The sequence below is a fragment of the Acinonyx jubatus genome, chromosome B4 (genome assembly GCF_027475565.1).
Source record: "Acinonyx jubatus isolate Ajub_Pintada_27869175 chromosome B4, VMU_Ajub_asm_v1.0, whole genome shotgun sequence".
NCBI lineage: Eukaryota > Metazoa > Chordata > Mammalia > Carnivora > Felidae > Acinonyx > Acinonyx jubatus.
Genome location: NC_069387.1, coordinates 80,064,203 through 80,087,397, shown reverse-complemented (window position 1 = coordinate 80,087,397; position 23,195 = coordinate 80,064,203). Strand labels below are relative to the sequence as shown.

Here is a 23,195-nt window from a genome sequence, read left to right as displayed (position 1 = left end):
ACAAGTGATAAATATAATCACAGATTCTCTAAATTAAAGTCTGTTCTCTTAAAGAAAGTATGATATAACTTGTATTCAATTAGAAACACAAGCACAGAGATGGTAATTTTCTGCTTTTTATTTAATAGAGAATGAATTGATATAATAAAGAAAAATATACTAACATATCTTTACATTTTAAAAAATATATCCAGTTACAAAATAAAACTCCACTATACCCTATTTGATCTAATTAAAAGTTGAACTGATAATTGATGAATCAATGATACGGTTTGGGAGACTTCCATTGCCTTCTATATGTCTGACTTACCTCTCATTTTCATACAGGCTCACTAACACGCAGAATGGCTGGATACAAAAAATACTAGCAATTGCTATTGTTGTAATCCAAGGAAACCAGTGTTCCTGGACATACGTCCTCTCCGTGAACCCCTTTGCTTTCTATGTTAATATTTTGGTCTTAAATTTTCATTTTATCTAGAGGGAATATATTTCTTTGAATGAGAAAGGAATGCATGTATAAAAGGGGAAAAAATCAGAAGATGTTTTAAAACCATCCACTATGGCTGCTACACAGATTCTGTATAATATAAGCTACTTAGTGTTTTATATATTGTCTTCACTGCTGCCTCAAGGGGGATAATTCAGTGAATCCAAATTGCCAGAACAGAAGTACACACAAAACACTAAGGAATATAAAGCATAATACATATTAGTATTAAAATTAGAAAAGGAAGCTGTGGGACTGTGTCTGATGAGACAGGAAAAAAAAAAAAGCAAGCAAACAACCACACTAAGGGGAAAGTTCATGTCCCCTGACAGTATTTTTCAGAGATTAACAACCTAGCTCATAACACATAGCTGTACTGAATGCATCTCTAACCTGTGCCATCTTTAAAAAACTGATAATCTACTACCTAGTACTAAGTCTTTTCTTTACTCCATATTTTAATCTGCATTTCAATAACTTAATCTGCCTTTCAGTAAGAATTTTTGGTATTATAATATGGCTAATACTTTATAATTTTTTTCCTTCTCCCTCTGTTTCTCACCAGTAATGGCAGTTGAAGAGTTTCTGGTTTTGAACGATTACAGTTCCAATTTATGTGCCAAGTATAATCTTAGGAATTACTCCTTTCCTACTAGACTATAATAATATAATCATGCCCAAGTAGTATAATGTGAGTGTAAAACACCAATAAAATTGTGCATGTCCTAGGTAAAAGCTATAGATATTTGCAAGTTCCCACAGATTCTTAAATGTGTGTGAAATAAACACAAGTTTTTGCCTTTGTTTTGTTTTTCAAGTCAGGTTATCACACTGGCTGTTAGGCCTCAAGACCTAAGGCAAATTACTCAACCCTTCTGAACATCAGTTTGCCCACTTGTAAGAAAGATATAATTAGTCTATGTTGCCATATAGCTGTGCAGATTAAATACCTAGGACATACCTAGTTGAGCATATGGCACAGAATAACTGCTCTCTAAAGAAGAGATAGTATTATTCATGAAATTCCTATCAAACTTTCATGTGGCATAAATATAATAGTGACTGCCTAAATATTTGTCTTTACATATTATAAAATATAATAGAAATAAACAAGGGGGAGTATATAAAAAAATAACACATGCCCTGAACATAACTAGAAAGCAAAAGATATATGACTTTTAAATAATTTATAAGCAGTAAAATAGACATTCAACTCTATTAGCTGAGTGAGAAGAACTAGACAGATACTATGGATATTGTGCAAAAAATATAATTGCTAGAGAATTTGTTTCATATTATTTATAGCTTTAAAAAGGAAATATAAAAAAAAAGGAAAATGTGATATTAGTAACAGAAAATAAAATTTAAGGATAAATCAATTAAAAGAGTGTTTCCTCAAGTCTTTTTAAAACCTTTTTATTATTTGGAACAATCAGGAAAATGATTTATACTTTATAGCTACTGGCTATATTCAGAATTGTAAATCAGTGAGGAAACTGAACCTACAGACAGTTTGAAAGATAGACACAACATAGTTACTTTCAGTGTACAAGAAAGCTTAAGCAAATGAGCACAGTCTTGCTGCCGGAAGCTGAGCTATCCAACCAGCCTGACGGCAGAGCCCAGGCGGTGGACGGATCAGGACTGCAGGGCTGCCCATCAACAGTGAAACTTCTTGTACTCCTACTTTTATGTAATTTGGCCTTAATAAAAGTACCTGGGGAATTGTCTGTTGGGGAATTGTCCTCGACAGGCCCCCTGGGAAAAGAACCATTGGGGAAAGAAAATAAGGTTCCTTAAGCTGGAGTTGGACTCTGGCACCTTGCAAATATCTGTGAGCTGGATATGGGAACATATTGTAGAAGTCAAAATTTTGTTTTTCCTTTAGTGGATCTTTGCAATAACATCCTTTCTTGTTAATACATACTTTCATTTGTTTCTAGAAAACACTACTTTATGAAGCAAAGTTTTGAAAGCTTGTTTTACTTGCTGGTTCCTCAGGGTATAAATAAAAGGGTTCAACATAGGGCAATTGAGGTGTTGAGAATAGCTACCCCTTTGGTCAGTGATGCTCTTTCTTTTGCTGAAGGCTTGACATACATGAATATGCAGCTCTCATAAGAGATGGAAATGACAATCAAGTGAGAGGAACATGTGGAGAAAGCCTTTTTCCTCTGAGTAGCAGACAGATTCTCAGAATGGTGCTAAGAATGCACATGTAGGAAAGAATCACGAATGCCAACGTGAAGAGCAGAGTAACAAAAGCAAAGTAAAAGTCAATCATCTCTAAAAGCCGTGTATCTGAGCATGAGAGTTGTAAAATGGGGAAATAGTCACAGGAGAAATGATCGATTACATTGGCAGCACAGAAATCTAGCTGGAGGATGAGCATGAGTGGTGGGAAAATGGTAAGGAATCCCCCCAGCCATGACCCAAAGACCAGCAGGGTGCAGATTTTCTTGTTCATGATGGTGGTGTAGCGAAGAGGCCTGCAGATGGCAACGTAGCGATCAAAAGACATGGCAGTGAGAAGAAAAAACTCAGACACACCCATGAAGATGAAGAAAAATAGCTGAGCTAAACAATCATTATAGGAAATGGTCCTAACTTGAGTAATGATTGTCCCCCAAAATCTGGGGATAGACACACTGGTGAATGTAATTTCTAAGGAGAAATTCCACAGGAAGAAAATACATAGGACAGTCTGTCAAGGTGAGGATGATGATGGTTGGGTTTCCAGTGACATTTAATATATAAGCCTTAAGCAGAATGATAAAGATTATAGCCTAAAGCTTTGGGTCATCTGAGATGCCCAAGAGAACAAATTCTAATCATTGTATGGTTTCACATACTGATTTTTATCATCTTTAAGCAAAATCTGTGAAAAACAAAACAGAGTTTGTGAATGGTAAAGGAATTGAAGATCAAATGTTTGCACTATTAGTTCCAATGAAATGAAGCCAATGGAACTTTTTTCCTGTTTGCGTTTTTGCAATATCCACTCAGTCCCATTAAGTAGAAATATTTTGCACATCCTCTGTTGAAAAGGAAAAATGTATTCTTAGGTCTATATTAAAAGTCCACTCACGAGTGACTTTATATAGCATCTGTACTTGTAACCAAATTTTCTATATGTGCAATACATCTCTTATTTATATATTTCTACAACAATATTTAGTAATTATATCTGTAATTTAGATATTGAGATATTGTTTTCAGGTTTCCAGGATTGCATGCTTTTAGGACTGAAATATCTAATTTTGAGTTTTAATTTTTATGCCATGTATAAACTTTAGTTTGTTGTAAAGCTTTGTTGGAAACTGATGACTCAAACACAATTCCTGAGCTTAATTAATAATAATTGCCATTATTTTTATTCTTAATATACATTCTTTTTAATATGCTCATTAGATAAATGTATTTCTAATCATAAAAATATAGGACTAGAATTGTCTTAGCTGTAATAAGAGTAAAGTTCTTAATTTATGGGAAAAAAAACTTGAAGCCAGTGATATCCATACTTACATAGATAGAGCTATATCAGTAATATAGTCCCTTTATATCATTTTTATGTTCCTCATTTAAATTAACAATTAACTTTGTTTTGTAACTATATTCACTTTGTCTTTTCACTCTTAAACTTGTTTGAGTACAAGAAGGGACTCATAAAGGAGTTTTTTTTTTTTTAATCACAAAATATCTCATTGCCTTCTTTCTAGAAGACTAAGTAAAAAATTCTCTATAAGATTTACTTTATAGAAACCACAAATTGCTAAAATGTAGTCTATATGACTTCTGTCTATGTTGTTCTCTCTTTATCTTAGCAACCAGCTTTTATTTGTGCTATTTATTGTACTTTTTTAAAAAATGAAAATCACTGGCAATGTAATGTGAATCAAGTTAGTATCAGTAATTAATTCTCACATGTCACATTTTATACACTAGAATGAAATTCACTTATTATGCATTGTCACATTTCAAAAAGCTCCTTTTTATGTCTGTACTTCTTTTTACGGCATTAACTGGAGAAGTCAGTAGGTGGTAAGTGTCAAAGATTGTATTGTGCCTTATTTTCCTTCTTTTATGTTATTTCCTTGACAATCAGCATTGTCTTCCTTTAGAAAAAGACACATTTTTGGGGCACCTAGGTGGCTCAGGTTGAGCTTCCAACTTCAGCTCAGGTCATGATCTCATAGTTCATGGGTTCGAGCCCCACATCGGGCCCTGTGCTGACAGCTCAGAGCCTGGAGCCTGCTTCAGATTCTGTGTCTTCCTCTCTCTCTCTCTGCCCTTCCCCACTCACATTGTCTCTCTGTTTCTCAAAAATAAATAAACAGTAAAAATTTTTTTAAAAAGACACATTTTTGACACATTTCAGCAAAATTGGCATATCAAAAGACAGAGACTGTTAATAGTTTTTGAACAAACTGAAATATTAAAATACAAAATTAAAAATAGTAAATATGTTAAAGTAGTAATTTGGAGATCCCTGCAATGTATTCCAAAAAATAACCTTATTAATGGGAGAAAGATAAAAATACATTTATTCACAAATACAAAACATACTTTATTTCTGATATGTCTAATGATCCCAGACAAAAATATAATCCCAGATTTTCTTAATTTGCTTAAAATATGGGAGGCAATGCATTCATAATCTACTTCAGGAGACTTTTTGTCCTTCATTTACCCTTGCTCTGTCTATTGCATTTTCACACAGAGAAAATGCAGGCTTGATTGCTATATAGCCTCTGCTAAAAGGAAAGGAATTTTTCTTTATCTCTTTTATCTTTCCATATAAGCATAAACATTGTTGTGACCTAAATTTCAAGAAATTACTATTGTAACCCTGAGAGTGCTTTAAGTAAATTTCCAGGGAATACTGCTTCCTGACTGTAAGGTAAAACATTTCAAAGCTCACTGGATATGATAAAGATTGATACTATCCAAAGATAAAACAAATTTACCTTCTCTAGTCACTCTATAAATGTATGAGAGACCAGAATAAAGAAAATCAGAATGCAGGCAAGATGGTCTTATGTGGTATAGTGATGTCATAACATCCATCTTTCCAGAAAGCTAAGGAATACAGTGAGACTAAAAGCAAACATGTGCCTACCAGTGTGTACAATCAACCTGGTTTCCCCTTGGCTGTATTTAATTTTTCTAGTATGCACATGGCATTCAATCTATACTCAGGAGATAAGTTATTCTCAGTTGCTTCGGGTTCATTAAATATAGAGCTGAACTCCACCACAGTAAACCCTTCATTGAGGGTGGCACTCAGGTTTTATTCATTTATACATCTCTACCAGAACAAAGAAGAATGAATTAGTAAAGAAAGAATTGTAATATTAAAAATTTTTTAATGTTTCTTTATTTTTGAGAGAGAGAGAGAGAGTGTGAGTGGGAGAGGGTCAGAGAGAGAGTGGGACACAGAATCTGAATCAGGCTGCAGGTTCTGAACTGTCAGCACAGTGCCCGATGCGGAGCTCAAACTCATGAAGGATGAGATCAGATGTGAGCTGAAGTCAGATGCTTAACCGACTGAGCCGCCTAGGCGCCCCCGTAATATTTTTAAAAATCAGAAAGGTATTTTAAACTCATTTTTTCATTTTTTTAATTTTAAGAGTTATATAGACTTAATGCCTTGAGAAATAATGTCAGAGAATCAATTATCAAATCAATGGTATATGATGTCAGATGGCATGGCCCTTATGTTTTCTAACTCATCCTCCATTTGCCCTCACATCTTCAAATCAACCAGTATTAAATATTTATAGTATATCCTTTCAGAGATTGTTTCTGTATATTCACTCACAAACACAGTCATATTCACACACCCAGAGGCAATTTTTAAAATATAGTAATGCAGTTTTACTACAGAAAATATTTTTGCAATTTTTCTTTTTTTCTTTTTCAGTTAAAAATATACAATGGGTATCATTCCTTATAAATTTTCTACATGGGACTCATCCTTTTATAACGAGTTCATGGAACACCAAAGGAGACTTCTAATAATTTAATAATTACATTGTTTGTTAAGATTCAGGGGATTGACTTGCCATCGATTTTACATCATTTGCTACAATGCTAAGTCCATTTTTATGCTCATTTACATATATACAAGTGCTACCTGAAAATATATATGAGTACCAAATCTTGATAGATACTTCAAAATTTCACTCCTACAGACAAGAATGTGTCCTTTTCATTGCATCCTAACCATCACAGGTATTAAAACTCATTTATACATTTTATAAAAGAGAGAAAAAATTGGAGCCATAATTCACATAATGATATAGTATCATATAGATCAGATCACAGTTCCTAGATTTTGAGGTTAAAGTGACCCAATATCTTAGTAAAATTGCAAAATTTATTTAATTTACAAAATGTATTAATCCTTTATATCAATTTCTTTATTCATAAAATGGGAGGACTAGTAGTCTTAACTCATAGGATATTGTAAAAATTAAGTGAAATAATGAATGGAAGTCATTCACCCTCACATATGTTATTTTCCCTACTGGAACTGGTTTCTTTGGCATCTAAATTCACTTCTAATCATTCATAAATGTTAATTTATCTGTTTATTTGCTTATATTTGAGTATAGTTGACACAAAACTATTAGTTATATTGGTACATTAGTTACATTATTACATTAGCTTCAGGTGGAAAAGTAGTGATTCTATGAGTTTATACATTATGCTACATTCACCACAAGTGTAGCTATACAATGCTGTTACCATACAATGCTATTACAATAACATTGGCTGTATTCCTCATGCAGCATGTTTTATTCCTATGACTCATTCATTCCATAACGGAAGCCTGTACCTCTCACTCCTATTTAGCCATTTTGTACCCCTGCTCCCCTCTGGCAACCTTCATTTTGTTCTCTCTATTTATGGTCTTTTTGTCTGTTTTTTGTGTTTGTTTATTCCTTTGTTTTGTTAATGCTAGTTTAATTTTACCCTTTATAGTAGTCTTCTTGATTCTTTGATTTTCTCAAACTTTGGTAATTCCCTGTGCTACCTCTTTGTAGTAGTAATTATATTTTGATTGTTAACAAGGTGTCATCCTTCCTAGAATAAGTTTCACAGTGTGCTACACATGTGGTTATTTAAAGTATGAATCCAACAAAGTAGGTTTAGAGGGAACATACCTCAGCATAATAAAACCCATATATGAAAAACCCACAGCTAATATCATCCTCAATGGAGAAAAATGGAGAGCTTTTCCTCTATAGTCAGGAACAAGACCGGGATGTCCATTTTCACCACTGGTATTTAACATAGTACTGGAAGTCCTCGAAATCTGCAAGGAGGAAGTAAAACTTTCACTATTTGGAGGTGACATGATACTATATATATAGGAAACCCAGAGTCACCTGTGTGGCTCTCAGTTGGTTAAACATCTGACTCTTGATTTTGGCTCAGGTCATGCATCATCTCATGGTTTGTGAGATCCAGCCCCACATTGGGATCTGTGCAGACAGCGCCCAGCATGCTTGGGATTCCTTCTGTCCCTTTCTCTCTGCTCCTCCCCAGCTTGTTCTCTCCCCCCCCCTTTCTCTCTCTCAAAATGAAAAAATAAATGTAAAAAACAAAACCAGAAAAATGAATTCAGTAAACTCACAAGATACAAAGTCAATCTACAGAAATCTGTTGCATTTCTATACACCAATGATGAAGCAGCAGAAAGAAAAATTAAGACAACAATCCCATTTACAATTATACCAAAAACAATAAGATACATAAGAATAACCTAACCAAAATGGTGAAAGAACTATACTGAAAACTATAAAACTATACTGATGAAAGAAATTGAAGATGACACAAGCAAATGGAAAAACATTCCATGTTCCTGGATTGTAAGAGCAAATATTGTTAAAATGTCTATACCACACAAATGCAATCCCTATCAAAATACCAACAGAAATTTTCACAGAGTTAGAACAATCATAAAAATTGGTATGGAAACAAAAAAGACCCCAAATAGACACAGCAACCTTGAAAAAGTAAAGCAAAGCAGGAGGCATCACGATTCCAGACTTCAAGTTACATTACAAAGCTGTAGTGATCAAAACAGTATGGTATTAGCACAAAAAGAGATACATAGATCCATAGAACAGAATGGAAAACCTAGAAATGAACCCACAACTATATGGTCAATTAACCTTCAACAAAACAGGAAATAATATCCAATGGGAAAAAGACAGTCTCTTTAAAAAATGGTGTTGCACAGCAACATACAAAAGAATGAAACTGGACTAGTTTCTTACACCATACACAAAAATAAATTCAAAATTGATTAAATGTGAGAGCTGAAACCATAAAAATCCTAGAAGAGAGCCCAGGTAGTAACCTTTCACATCAGCTGTAGCAATTATTTTCTAGATATGTCTTCTGAGGCAAGAGAAACAAAAGCAAAAATAAACTGTTGAGACTACACCAAAATAAAAAGTTTCTACACAGCAAAGGAAGCAGTCAACAAAACTAAAAGGCGACCTATGGAATGGGAGAAGATATTTGTAAATGATACATCTGCTAAAGGGTTAGTATCCAAAAATTTTAAAGAAATTATAAAACTCAACACTCCAAAAACAAATAATCCAGTTAAAAAATGGGCAGAAGACATGAATACACATTTTTTACAAAGAAGACATCCAGATATGAAATAGACACATGAAAAGATGCTTAGCACTACTGATCCTCAAGAAAATACAAATCAAAACTACAATAAGGTATCACCTCACACCTGTCAGAATGGTTAAAATCAACAATATAAGAAATAACAAGTTTCATAAGGATGTGGAGAAAGGGGACCCCTTTTGCACTGTTGGTGGCAATGCAAAATGGTACAGCCACTGTGGAAAACAATATGGAGTTTCCTCAAAAAGTTAAAAATAGAACTACCCTATGATCCTGCAATTGCATTACTAGATACTTACCTGAAAGATACAAAAATTCAAAGGGATACATGCACCCCAATATATGTATACAGATATATGCATATATAATGGAATATTACTTAGCCATATATGATGGAATATTACTTAGCCATGAAAAATAATGAAATCTTGCTATTTGCAATGATGTGGACGGAGGTAAGAAATATTAAGCTAAGCAAAATAAGTCAGTCAGAGAAAGACAAATACTGTATGATTTCACTCATATGTGGAATTTTAGAAACAAAACAAATGAGTAAAGGGAAAAAAAAGAAAGAGGGAGGCAAACTAAGAAATAGACTCTTAACTATAGAGAACAAACTGTTACCAGATGGGAGGTGGTAGAGGATGGGTGAAATAGTTGATGGGGATTAAGGAGGGCATTTGTGATAGCACTGGGTGTTGTATGGAAGTGTTGGGTCACTGAGTTGTATACCTGAAACTAATATTACACTATATGTTAACTAACTAGAATTTAAATAAAGATTTAAAAATAAATAAACAATCAAAAAAGTTAATTGATTTATTAAGGAATAAATGAACAAACACTTCTCCTTTCCAGATCTGGGATTTACTGAGTAAAAAGAATTTATTTTAAAATACCTTGTTGCAGAGGTCTTACTCTCCCTGGGATATTCTAGAGCTTAATATTTAGACTTGTGCTAGCCTCATGGGAAATTAATCTACTTTAGTGGTGATATAATTCATTACCCTGCTTTTATCACTCTTTTTTTCTCATTTTTCCCTCCATTACATTAGAAATATAATTTTCAACCAGGTTGCAAAAGATATTGGAATTTATATGAGTGGGTTACATGGATTAAATATTCATAGTGTCAGGATCTTGAAATAATGTCCTATAAATCAAACAAAAAGATGCAGAATGAGTCTCATCTCTTCTTCTTTTTTTTAATATATGAAATTTATTGTCAAATTAGTTTCCACACAACACCCAGTGCTCATCCCAAAAGGTGCCCTCCTCAATATCCATCACCCACCCTCCCCATCCTCCCACCCCCCCATCAACCCTCAGTTTGTTCTCAGATTTTAAGAGTCTCTTATGCTTTGGCTCTCTCCCACTCTAACCTCTTTTTTTTTTTCTTCCCCTCCCCCATGGGTTTCTGTTAAGTTTCTCAGAATCCACATAAGAGTGAAACCATATGGTATCTGTCTTTCTCTGTATGGCTTATTTCACTTAGCATAACACTCTCCAGTTCCATCCACATTGCTACAAAGGGCCATATTTCATTCTTTCTCATTGCCACATAGTCGTCCATTGTGTATATAAACAACAATTTCTTTATCCATTCATCAGTTGATGGACATTTAGGCTCTTTCCATAATTTGGCTATTGTTGAGAGTGCTGCTATAAACATTGGGGTACAAGTGCCCCTTATGCATCAGTACTCCTGTATCCCTTGGGTAAATTCCTAGCAGTGCTATTGCTGGGTCATAGGGTAGGTCTATTTTTAATTTTTTGAGGAACCTCCACACTGTTTTCCAGAGTGGCTGCACCAGTTTGCATTCCCACCAACAGTGCAAGAGGGTTCCCGTTTCTCCACATCCTCGCCAGCATCTATAGTCTCCTGATTTGTTCATTTTGGCCACTCTGACTGGCGTGAGGTGATATCCGAGTGTGTCTCTTTAACAAATGGTGCTGGGAGAACTGGACAGCAACATGCAGAAGGTTGAAACTAGACCACTTTCTCACACCATTCACAAAAATAAACTCAAAATGGATAAAGGACCTGAATGTGAGACAGGAAACCATCAAAACCCTAGAAGAGAAAGCAGGAAAAGACCTCTTTGACCTCAGCCGCAGCAGTTTCCTACTTGACACATCCCCAAAGGCAAGGGAATTAAAAGCAAAAATGAACTACTGGGACCTTAGGAAGATAAAAAGCTTCTGCACAGCAAAGGAAACAACCAACAAAACTAAAAGGCAACCAACGGAATGGGAAAAGATATTTGCAAATGACATATTGGACAAAGGGCTAGTATCCAAAATCTATAAAGAGCTCACCAAACTCCACAGCTGAAAAACAAATAATCCAGTGAAGAAATGGGCAGAAAACATGAATAGACACTTCTCTAAAGAAGACATCCAGATGGCCAACAGGCACATGAAAAGATGTTCAATGCCACTCCTCATCAGGGAAATACGAGTCTCATCTCTTCTAATTTGCTCCCAATACTGATATCACACTATGGACAAAGCCAATGAAAAAAGCAATAATTTGCAATTTCTGAGACTAGGTCTTTGGTTATTTTTAAAGTATCTGCATTTTCTGTTGCCAACTTGACCTTACAAATACTTTCTTAGTTGTTCTCTCAGTGGAGTGGAAAAACTGGGATGCTATTTCTGAGAGTTCCCTTCTCTGAATGGTTCTAATTTATATTTTGTCCATGAGAGGACTTGGTACAGAATCTGGAAGTTGGAAGGGAAGCAGAGGATATTGTTCAGTTTGTAGTCAGGCTGGTGAGTGGAGGCTAGATCCATAGTGGATTTTCAGGAAGTATTTGAGAACTACCTACCCACTTTATTGTTAAGATTATTGGTAGATGCTCTCTCAGAAATAACTGAGAGTCACTATGATTTCCCATTAAGCTTTCTTGACCCATTTTCTATAAGGCTTCAACATGAGATACTTGGGGTTAGTTTCCTCAACATTCTATCTGGTGTTCAAACGTTTCCTTCTCTATCTCTGTCATCAGTTTTATTTATTTTATTTTTAAAGTTTATTTTTATTTATTTTTGAGAGAGAGAGAGAGAAGGGAAGAGAGAATACCAACAAGGCTCCACACTATGAGCATAGAGCCTGATGTGGGGCTTGATCTCATGAACAGTGAGATAATGACTTGAGCGGAGATAAGGAGTTGGATGCCTAACTGACTGAGCCATGCAGGCACCCCTATTTCATTATTTTTAAAAGCTACAATTCCTCCATTATCTCCTTTATTTCCAGAGTAGTTACAGAAATCCTACCTTCAAATGAACCCTGACTAATAATAGGACCCATGCTGTAAGAATTTACAAATTTGTGATTTCCTATAATTACAATATTTTGTGATTTCATATATATATGACAGTATAACTTTAAAACAAATAAATATGCTGACTCATGAGAGGTTAGCAAAGACAGGAGGTAAGACCGTGTACTATTATTCTTCAGCATCTCTTTGTGAGTATCAACTCCTAAAGATCAACTGAGCTGCTAGCACAAAGGAGAAAAGTAGGTAGAATTTTGCATCATGCTACATTAGAAGAATAGAAGATGTTAATTAGGAGTTGGGATGAGATGCCAAAAAAGCCACAAAATGGTGATGGTATTCCTCTACATGTGTCCTTCTTATGTTCCTCTAAAAATAATTCCTGTAATTCTGTAACTCCAACTGCCATGGAGAATGGGAATTGAGTAGTAGATTCACCAAGGCATAGGGGGAATAACTCCTTCCAATTAGTTTCCCTTTGGCAGACGCTTATCAGAAGGACATTATGGGAGGATACAGGCTTTTAGGGATTGACGTTTCAGTATATGGTGTGTTCTTGATTGTTACAGTGATCAAAGCAAATGACTCATCTTATGGAAAGATTCCTCAGAGAATATGGGCACCAATGTGTGGGAATTGGGAGGGAAATCTGGCTATCACAAGAGATCACCAGAGGTCTAAATTTTCTAAATCAAATATGCTAAATTAGATTTGGCTAAATTGCATTAGCAAAAAGGAAAAAAGTAAGGATGCATGCAATAAAATGGGTCAACGTCAAAAATATGACTGAACAAGAGAAACCAAACTTTAAAGTTCACAATTTGTGATTTCTTTTATAAGAAATTCCAAAAAGAAAAAAGAAAAAGAAAGAAATTCCAGAAAAAAACAAAAGTAATGTATGTGACCATAGGACATCAGTGGATACCTGAATTCAATGGCAGGCATGGAGAGTAGAGGGAATGGTTTTGAAGAGGCAAAGAGAATTATTTAGTATAATGAAGATATTCTGCATATGTTTTGTCAATATTTGCCCAAATCTATGGGATAAAAATGATTGCATATGCTTTTATGTAAGATATACTTAATAAATTTGATTACATTGACACAACCAGAATGGATCAGGAATTTTTAATTTACAAATGGTTTAAAATATAGAAAGATCCCCAAACACAGAAATAAAAAATTATACCTTGAATTTCTTCCAAGGGTCACTATCATTTGCATAATATAGTGATTTTGACCAACGTCCAGGGTTTGATTATTTCTACACAGAACAATAACTGATAATGTTTATAAATACTGTATACTGCAATCAACTTATTCCAAACTCTTCTTCATGTTGGCACTTTTTGGCCTCTTCCCATGAATCACAAATGTTCTTAATGGCAGCAGAGTGGTAAATCCTTTCCAGAAAATTTTCGATTTACTTTGCCCAGATCCATCAGAGGAATTAGTATCTATGGAAAATGTAGCCTTGGGAAATGTATTTCTTAGATTATAAGACTTGAAAATCAAAATTATTTCTTGGTCCATGGGCTGCAGAATAGTTGTGTTAGCAGCCATGAAAACAACATCAATCTTATTGTACAACTCCATGAGAGCTCTTGAGTGGTCAGGTGCATTGTCAGTGAAAAGCAATATTTCAAAAGGAATCTTTTACTGAAAAGTCTCAACAGTGAGCTTAAAATATTTAGTAAACCATGTTTTAAACAGATGTGCTGTCATCTAGGCTTTGTTATTCAATTTACAGAGCACAGAGCGTAATTCTTTTTTTGTTTGTTTATTTTTGACAGAGAGAGAGACAGACAGAGACAGAGTGGGGGAGGGGCAGAGAGAGCGAGAAGGAGACATAGGATCCAAAGCAGGCTCCAGGCTCTGAGCTGCCAGCATAGAGCCCAATGGGAGGCTCAAACTCACAGACTGTGAGATCATGACCTCAGCTGAAGTTGGATGCTTAACTGACTGAGCCACCCAGGCACCCCGGTTTAGCATAATTCTTAAGAGCCCAAGGATTTTCAGAATAGTCAATGAGCATTGGTTTCAATTTAGAGTTACTAGCTGCATTAGCCCTAACAAGAGAGTCAGCCTATCCTTTGGAGCTTTGAAGCAAGGCATTGGCTACTCTTCTTTGCTATAGAAGTTCTATATGGCATCTTTCCCACTATAAGTCTTTTTCATCTACATTTAAAAAATTGGTGTTTAGGCTACCTTCATTAATTATCTCAGCTAGCTCTTCTGGATAACTTGCTGCAGCTACTACATGATACTTCCTGCTTCATTTTGTAATTTTATCTTATGGAGATGGCTTCTTTCCTTAAATCTCATGAGCCTTTTTGGATAAATACCTAGTAGTGCAATTGGTGTGTGTATGTATGTGTGTGTGTGTGTGTGTGTGTGTGTGTATGTGTATATATACACATACACACACACACACAAAATAGATACTACTCAGTGATTAAAAAGAGTGAAATCTTGCCATTTGCAACAATGTGATTGGAACTAGAGCATATTATGCTAAGTGAAATAAGTCAGGCAGAGAAAGACAAATATGACTTCAATCATATGTGGGATTTAAGAAACACAGTGGATGAACATAGAGGAAGAGAAGGAAAAATAAGATTAAATCAGAGATGGAGGCAAACCATAAGAGACTCTTAAATACAGAGAACAAATGGGGTTACTAGAGTGGTATTGGGTAGGGGGATGGGCTAGTGGGTGATGGGCATTAAGGAGGACACTTGGGATGAGCACTGGGTGTTATATGTAAGTGATGAATACTTGGGTTCTACTCCTGAAAGCATTACACTGTATATTAACTAACTGGCATAAAAAAATACAAAAACAGCAAAAATACAAAAATGAAACCTCATGAACCAATCTCTGCTATCTTCAGACTTTTTTTTTTTTCTGTAGCTTCCTCACCTCTCTCAATCTGCATAGAATTGAAGAAATTGCTCTGGATTAGGCTTTGGCTTATGGGAATGTGGTGGCTGGTTTGATCTTCTATCCAGACCATTACAACTTTCTCCATGTCATCAATAAGACTGTTTCACTTTTGGAGTGCCTGGGTGGCTCAGTCAGTTCAGGTGGCTCATCAGCTCAGGTCATGATCTCGTGGTCTGTGAGTTCAAGCTCCCTGTCGGGCTCTGTGCTGACAGCTCAGAGCCTGGAGCCTGCTTTGGATTCTGTGTCTCCCCCCCCCCCCCCGTGCCCCTCCCCCACTCGTGCTCTGTCTTGCTCTGCCTCTCAAAAATAAATAAATGTTAAACAATTTAAAGAAAAAAGACTCACTTTCTTATCACTCATGTGTTCGTTGGAGTAGCACTTTTAATTTCTTCAAGAACTTTTTCTTTGAATTCACAACTTAATAATTAGCACAAGAGAACTAGCTATTGGCCTGTCCTGGCTGTTGACATGTCTTCCTCATTAAGCTTAGTCATTTCTAGCTTTGATTTAAAGTGAGAGACAAGTGATTTTTCCTTTCACTTGAACACTTAGAGACCACTGTAGGGTCATTATTTAGCCTCATTTTAATATTGGTGTGTGTCAAGGAATAGAGAGGCCAGAGGAGAGAGAAAGGGGAACAGCTGGTCAGTGGAACAGTCAGAACACACATGACATTTACTGATCACATGCCTTATATGGACATTGTTTATGGGTTCTAAAACAATTACAATTACTATTGTATGTTACTACATCAAAGGTCACAGATTACCATAACAAATATAATGATAATGAGAAAGCTTGAACTCTTGTGAGAATTACCACAATGTGATACAGAGATGAGCAATGCTGTTGAAAAAATGGTGACTACATTTGCTTGATGCAGGATTGCCACAAATTTCAATTTGTAAGGAATGCAATATATGCAAAGTGCAATAAAGCAAAGCAATATCCCAATAAAATGAGATATTCTTATACCACATTTTTTTTTGTCCATTCATCATTTCAAGGTTACTTAGGTTGTTTCTACTTTTTGGCCCTTATGCACGATGCTACTATGGAAATGTGTGTAACAGTTTTTGTGTGAGCATGTGTTTTCAATTCCTAGAAGTAGAATTTCTGAGTTATATCATAACTCTATATGTAACTTTTTGATGAGCTGCCAGACTTTTCTGAGTGGCTGCACATTTTACATTCCCACCAGCAATGTATGAGCGTTCCAATTTCTGTACATCATCACTTGTTATTCTGTATAATAGCACTTGTTATTTTTTGTGATGTATATAACCAACATATATGTACACACCACACATACATATTATAACTGCCCTAGTGACTGCAAAATGGTATGTCATTGTGGTTTTGACTTGCATTTTCCTAGTGACTACTGTTCTGGAGCATCTTTTCATGTCATTTTGTCCATTTGTCTATCTTTTGTCTATATTTTGTCTATCTTTTGTCTATATTTTGTTGAGTTTTTGGTTTTTTTATTGTTCCCTTGTAGAAGTTAGTTTATATGAATTTAACCAAGGAGTGCAACACTTGTACAAAAGAAATAACAAAACAAAAAAATTTTTAAAGTCCTAAATAAATAAAGGCATCCCATGTTACTGGATAGTAGATTTGACATTGTTAATTAAGATGGCAATATTGCCCAAACTTATCTACTCTATGGAATCAGTGCAATCCTCATTAAAATTTCAACTGCTCTTTTTGCATAAATGGCCAAGCTAATCCTGAAATTCATCTGGAATTTCAAAGGACCCTGAATAATCAAAACAGTATTGAAAATGAGGAACAAAATTGAAAGTAATACTTTCTAATGTCAAAACTTAATATAAACTACTTTGATCAAGACAGTGAGATACTGAAATAGCAATTAAACATAGCTCAAAGGAAGAGAACTGAGAATCCTATACTAGACCCATACATGGATGGTTAATTGATTTTTCACAAGGGTGCCAAGATTATTAATGGGGAAATAATATCCTTTTCAACAAATCATGTTAATGATAACTGAACATTTTTATGCAAAATGTGACTTTAATCTGTACCTCAAACCATACACAAAAATTAACTCAATAGAAATCAAAGACCTACATATAAGATCTAAAACTATAAATTTCTTAAAATAAATGATAAATATACATCTTTGCAACTTTGGATTAAGCAATGATTTTTCAAATATGACACCAAAAGCACCAGTAACAAAATAAAATAAATAAATAAATACATTTGACTTCATCAAAATTAAAACTTTTGTGGCCAAAGTACACTATCAAGAAAGTGAAACAACAACCCAACGACTGAAAAAATACTCACAAACCATATCTAATAAGAGCCTAGTAGTTTTTAAAGAGCTTATTAGAAAGCTTGGGGGCCTAGAATATAATAACTTGAGGTTATTTCCTTCTAATTGCCATAGAAAAGAAGATGGTTAACAGTGCAGGCTTAAAATAGTAAAATAAATCAGAACACAAACCTGAACTTAATTTTTTTCTTTTCAGGGCCACATGCATAGTAGTTACAGCATTAAATACCTTAGTGATTTTTTCACTCATGTTTCTCTGATGGAAAATTATATTCAATATGGGACTCTATATATTTCAGGGATTTCTTTGAAGGTCATTTTTAAAAAATCTGACAGGGTATCAGTAATGCTCCCTTCTTTAAAAGAATTAAATATATGAGTGAGTACATGCAGGAGTGGGCAGAAGGAAAGTCCAAGGAAGACACAAAAAGTCTGTTTTCATTTATGCCATATATCCAAATGTTCAACAGTTTGGCTCAGTTTGTTTTCCTAAATATCCCTGGAACCATCACCTGGAGCTTCAGATTCATTGACTCTATTGCATTTCAACTCTCAGAAAACTCATTTCGTTTAAAATATTAGCCCTCTAACTTGTCTTCCTGACTCCAACATCCAAAAACCCATCCTCAATATGTTTAACATAGCAGTCTTTAAAAATAAAAATCTACTTGCATAGGTTCTTATATTAAAAAAGAAAACTCTCGGGGTGCCTGGGTGGCTCAGTCAGTTAAGCATCTGGCTCCAGCTCAGGTCATGATCTTAGGGTTTGTGGATGCCCCAGCTCTCTGCTGTCAGCATGGAGCCACTTTGGCTCCTGTCTCCCTCTCTTTCTGCCCCTTCTCTGCTCTCTGTCTCTCTCTCAAAAATAAATAAACATTAAAAAAAAAACAACAACAAGAAATAAAACTCTCATTGGAGCCACATGCATCAGAATCGGCTACAGTCCATGTTTCTATACATCAATCCAGACAAATTGAAAAGACATTTTAGGGATAAGAACATTGACTTTGTTTAAAAAAAGCTAACCAGGTGTGTGATTCTTATTCACTCCAGATTTTTAGGTCTCTAGACCTACCAGATAAAGTCCTGGTGCATTTTAGGACATATGAGCCTTTTATGATTTGAAGCCTGCCTTTTTTTCTTGCCTTGTTGAAAATATTGGAATGACATTTGAAGAATTTCCTAGAGCCCCAGTGGTAGCGCATGTTGTTATATTGATGTCTGTATAATTGATAACATTCTTATGATGAATATCTAATACTTTTTTTTTTGAGGAGGTCAGTACCATGTTTTGTAAAGTAAATGAAATTTAACATTTGTGTTGTTAACTAAAGAGAGGACTCCTGCTGAGGCACAGAAAGGAATGCTAATCATAAAGAGAAACAGGAAAGGATAGATGTATTGTGCTGAAAGCTCTGGTTAAAATATTGTCAGGTTAACTAATTGAAGGGCAGGTTAAATTAACTTATGAAATGAGTAAACATTTCTATTTACTTGTTTCTCCAAGATTTAAAAATTAAAGTTTCTTTTCATTTTTTGAAAAAAGAGAAAATCTTTTGGAGTATATCTTTGAAGGCTTGTTTCACTTGCTGGTTTCTTAGAGTGTAAATGAAAGGGTTTAATAAAGGGGCAACTGAGGTATAGATAACAGTTACACCTTTGGATAAAGTCACCCTTTCCTTTGCTGTTGGTTTTATGTAATTAAAGATACAGCTACCATAAGTAAGGGAGACCACAATTATATGAGAAGAACAAGTAGAAAAAGCCTTTGTTCTTTTCTGAGCAGAGGGGATTTTTAGAATGGTCTTGATAATATATGTGTAAGAAAGAATCACTAACAGCAATGTGACCAGGAGTGTTAAAATAGCTAAGACAAATGAAAATAATTCCAGGAAATGAGTGTCAGTGCAAGAAAGCTGCAGCACAGGGGAAATGTCACACATGAAATGATCAATTACTCTGGAAGCACAGAATTCCAATGTCAGTCCCAAGGCCAATGGTGGAAATGTAAATAGAAAGCCTGATGTCCATGAACTGAATAGAAGTTGGTAACACACTTTGTTGTTCATAATCACTGGATAATGTAGGGGTTTGCAGATTGCTACATAACGGTCAAAAGACATGGCAGCCAGTAGGTAAAATTCTGTAATTTCTAATAAGAGGAAAAAGAATAACTGAGATGCACAACTATCATAGGATATTGTTTTGTTTTTAGTCACGATGCTTATCAGGAATCTGGGAATACAGACTGTTGTCAATGAAGCTTCCAAGAAGGAGAAATTTCGGAGGAAAAAATACATGGGAGTCTTGAGGCGAGGATCTAGCAAGGTAAGAAGGATGATGGATAAGTTCCCCATTACACTCAACACATAATTTAGAAAGAGAAATACAAAAATCACAATTTGCAGTTGTGGGTCATTGGTCAGTCCTAGGAGAATGAACTCCATCTCTCTTGACTGATTCCTCATTTCAGATTTGAGTCCTATGAAATAGACATAGGAAAACAACCCCAAAAGTGGAAAGAAGAAAATTTTTTTTAAAAAACTACAGACAGAAAGATAAACATAGTCAGAAATGTAAACAAGTTTAAAAGGTTGATCCAATTTAACAAGACAGATGATACTTAAAATTATAGCATAGATCAACCTATGCAGCCTCTGATTGTTCCATTTGAGCCACAGTTATAACAGTATTGAATTTTTTCTTTTTCCCTATTTGCAATTGAAAGATAATTTAAATTTGAGCTGATCATCTCCAGATGAGCTGAATTCTGTTTAAATGTTCTAAGTAAATATAAGTATGACTTTAAATGTATTTTCTTTGTATATCTTATAAATTATTGAAAAAATACTTATAACATCTAGAAAACTGTACCAATGTCAACTTACAGCGTTTATTCAAAAGTCCTTAGCTCACTAAAACACTTAAAAAATATGTGAAATATAGAAATAATGACAATTACATATTTTTATATGATTGAAATATTCTAATAATTAATATTCATTAATTATTTTGTCCCGATGTAGTACATCCCCATTGTTCCTTCATCTCATTTCACTTTATTATTTTTCTTTGGTTTCAAACACATCAATCTTCTCATATTAGTTGCATTTAATCAGGAAGTTTTGACTATTGCATCTGCATGAAAATAGAAAAATCTATGACAGTTCTAAAGTCAATGGATATTATCTGACTTGTACTTGCAGAATTGCTTTTATATATGATCTAGATATTTATTGCTAATTATAAATGACTTACCATATCTTGGATACATTGGTATACTTTTCTCCCTGTGGGAATATGGTAAAAACAGGAGTAAAAAATAAATATGAGTATTTTCTCTCTTACAATATTATAAAAAAATTCAATATTTTAAGAGGAAATTTAATTCCAAAGGTTTTCTGGAGAAGAATTCTAAAACAGATATGTATTCTGGAAATTATCTGCATCTTTTAATATCTTTCACTTTCACTCACGCTCATTAAAATGACCCAGACATTACAAATAATTCAGTTAAAATCCTCTTTCAGGCCAGATAAGATTCATTTTCTGTCTTCTTTTCTTATATATTAAAATGAAGGAGAATATCTCCATAAAAATTCTAAGTGAAAATGCAATGCTCTAAATAGAAAGATGTTTTAGGAAGTTTCCCATATGAAAGGAACCCGAATTTTGTAACAAAGAATTCTTGCTTCAAATTGTGTGCTAACAATTAGAGCCACAGTTTTATCATTTTGCTCATAAGAGACACACGGGGATTAATTAAAATTACAAAAAAAAATAATGCCCCCTAAGACTAGTGTCAGGGGGCATGTATGTAAAATATAAAATAAAAACAATAACAACCAAAAGAAAGAAGGAAGGAAATAAAAACTGTGAATTGCTTTAACCATAGAACTGAATTTCTTTGGGACACCTGGATGACTCAGTTGGTTAAGCATCCCACTCTTGATTTTGGCTCAGGTCATGATCTCACAGTTCATGATAGTGTGGAGCCTCCTTGGGATCCTCTCTGTCCCTCTCTTTCTGCTGCTCCCCCACTTCTCTCTCTCTCTCTCTTTCTCTCTCTCTGTCAAAAATAAATAAATTTAAAAAACTTAATTTCTTTGACTATAAAACAAAACAGATATTCCCCCCAAAAGGTAGCTAGAACTAATTCAAACTTTAAAGTTGATGCCAACAAGCATTTCACATATTCCACTTCCCTGGGACAATATGACCAATTCTACATGTAAGAGGGTTTACCCCAAAAAGAAACCTCTCTCTTGCTTCCTAGTCAATGTTAGGATTTCATTAATTTATGACACATGCCCCAAATTGAAGGTGTACGGCAGTACCTACATGTTTCCTTATTTTTAAATTTTGAAACAATATAAACATAAATAAAAGAACAAATACACAATTAAGATCTTTTATTCCTGCACCATTTGATCCTCCATCTGCTCTCAGTAGAGTAGTATGTGTTTATGACAAGAAAGAATATGTTCTACTAGATAAGTACAATATAACCATTGCTATCAGGACATTAACATTGCTACATTATTAACATGTTCTTCTCCAATCCTATTTAAGTTTCACCAATTGTCTAAAAATTTTCTTTATACAAAAAAAATTCAATTTAGAATTACATGTTACTTTAATTACCATGTTTTAGTCTCCTTTAATTTGGAATAGTTCCCTAGTCTTTCTTTCACTTTCTTTTTTTTTTTCAGTTTTTTTTTTAATGTTTGTTTATTTTTGAGAGAGATAGAGAGACAGAGTGCAAGCAAGGAAGGGGAAGAAAGAGAGGGAGATGCAGAATCTGAAGCACGCTCCAGGCTCTGAGCTGTCAGTACAGAGCTGGTCGCGGGGCTCAAACCCACAGATTGAGAGATCATGACCTGAGCCAAAGTCAGATGCTTAACCAACTGAGCCACCCAGGCGTCCCTGTCTTTCCTTCACTTTCAAGAATGTTGGTTGCAAATTCTTTTTTTCCTTTTTCTTTGTTTTTTCTTTAAATTGACTATAAGCACACTTAAAAATTTTTAATCCAGCGTAGTTAACATACAATGTTGTATTTGTTTCAGGTGTACAATATACTGATTCAACAATTGTATGTATTACTCAGTGCTCACCATGATAAATGTACTCTTGATCCCTTCATCTATTTTATTCATCCCCTCACCCACCTCCCCTCTGGTAACCATCACTTTGTTATCTATAGTTAAGAGTCTGTTTTTGGTTTGTCTTTTTTTCTTTCTTTCTTCATTGGTTTTATTGCTTAAATTCCACATGAGTGAGATCAAATGGTATTTGTCTTTCTCTGACTGACTTATTTTGCTTAGCATTATACTCTCTAGACTCATCCATGTTGATGAAAATGGCAAGACTTTATTCTCTTTTATGGCTAACTAATATTTCATTACATGTATATTTATATATATACACACATACACCTTCTTTATTCATCTATCCATGGACACTTGGGCTGCTCCTACGTTTTGGCTATTGTAAATAATGCTTCAGA

The 23,195-nt window shown here is 34.6% G+C and overlaps 3 protein-coding genes and 1 pseudogene across 3 annotated transcripts in view; all 4 read right to left on the bottom strand.

Annotated features, from left to right (window-relative positions):
• LOC106970341 (olfactory receptor 6C1-like) overlaps positions 1–23,195 on the bottom strand; it is a 164,173-nt gene that overhangs the window by 45,510 nt on the left and 95,468 nt on the right. The gene's annotated exons all lie outside the window — the stretch shown is intronic.
• The window catches only part of LOC106970340 (olfactory receptor 6C3-like), a 165,644-nt gene that overhangs the window by 47,095 nt on the left and 95,354 nt on the right, over positions 1–23,195 (bottom strand). The window lies entirely within an intron of this gene.
• Positions 104–12,987, bottom strand: LOC106970351 (olfactory receptor 6C3-like; annotated as a pseudogene).
• Positions 16,968–21,726, bottom strand: LOC128316407 (olfactory receptor 6C6-like). Its single transcript, XM_053226349.1, has one exon. It carries the CDS (start codon positions 20,155–20,157, stop codon positions 19,219–19,221), a length of 939 nt encoding a protein of 312 aa, XP_053082324.1. The 5' UTR covers positions 20,158–21,726; the 3' UTR covers positions 16,968–19,218.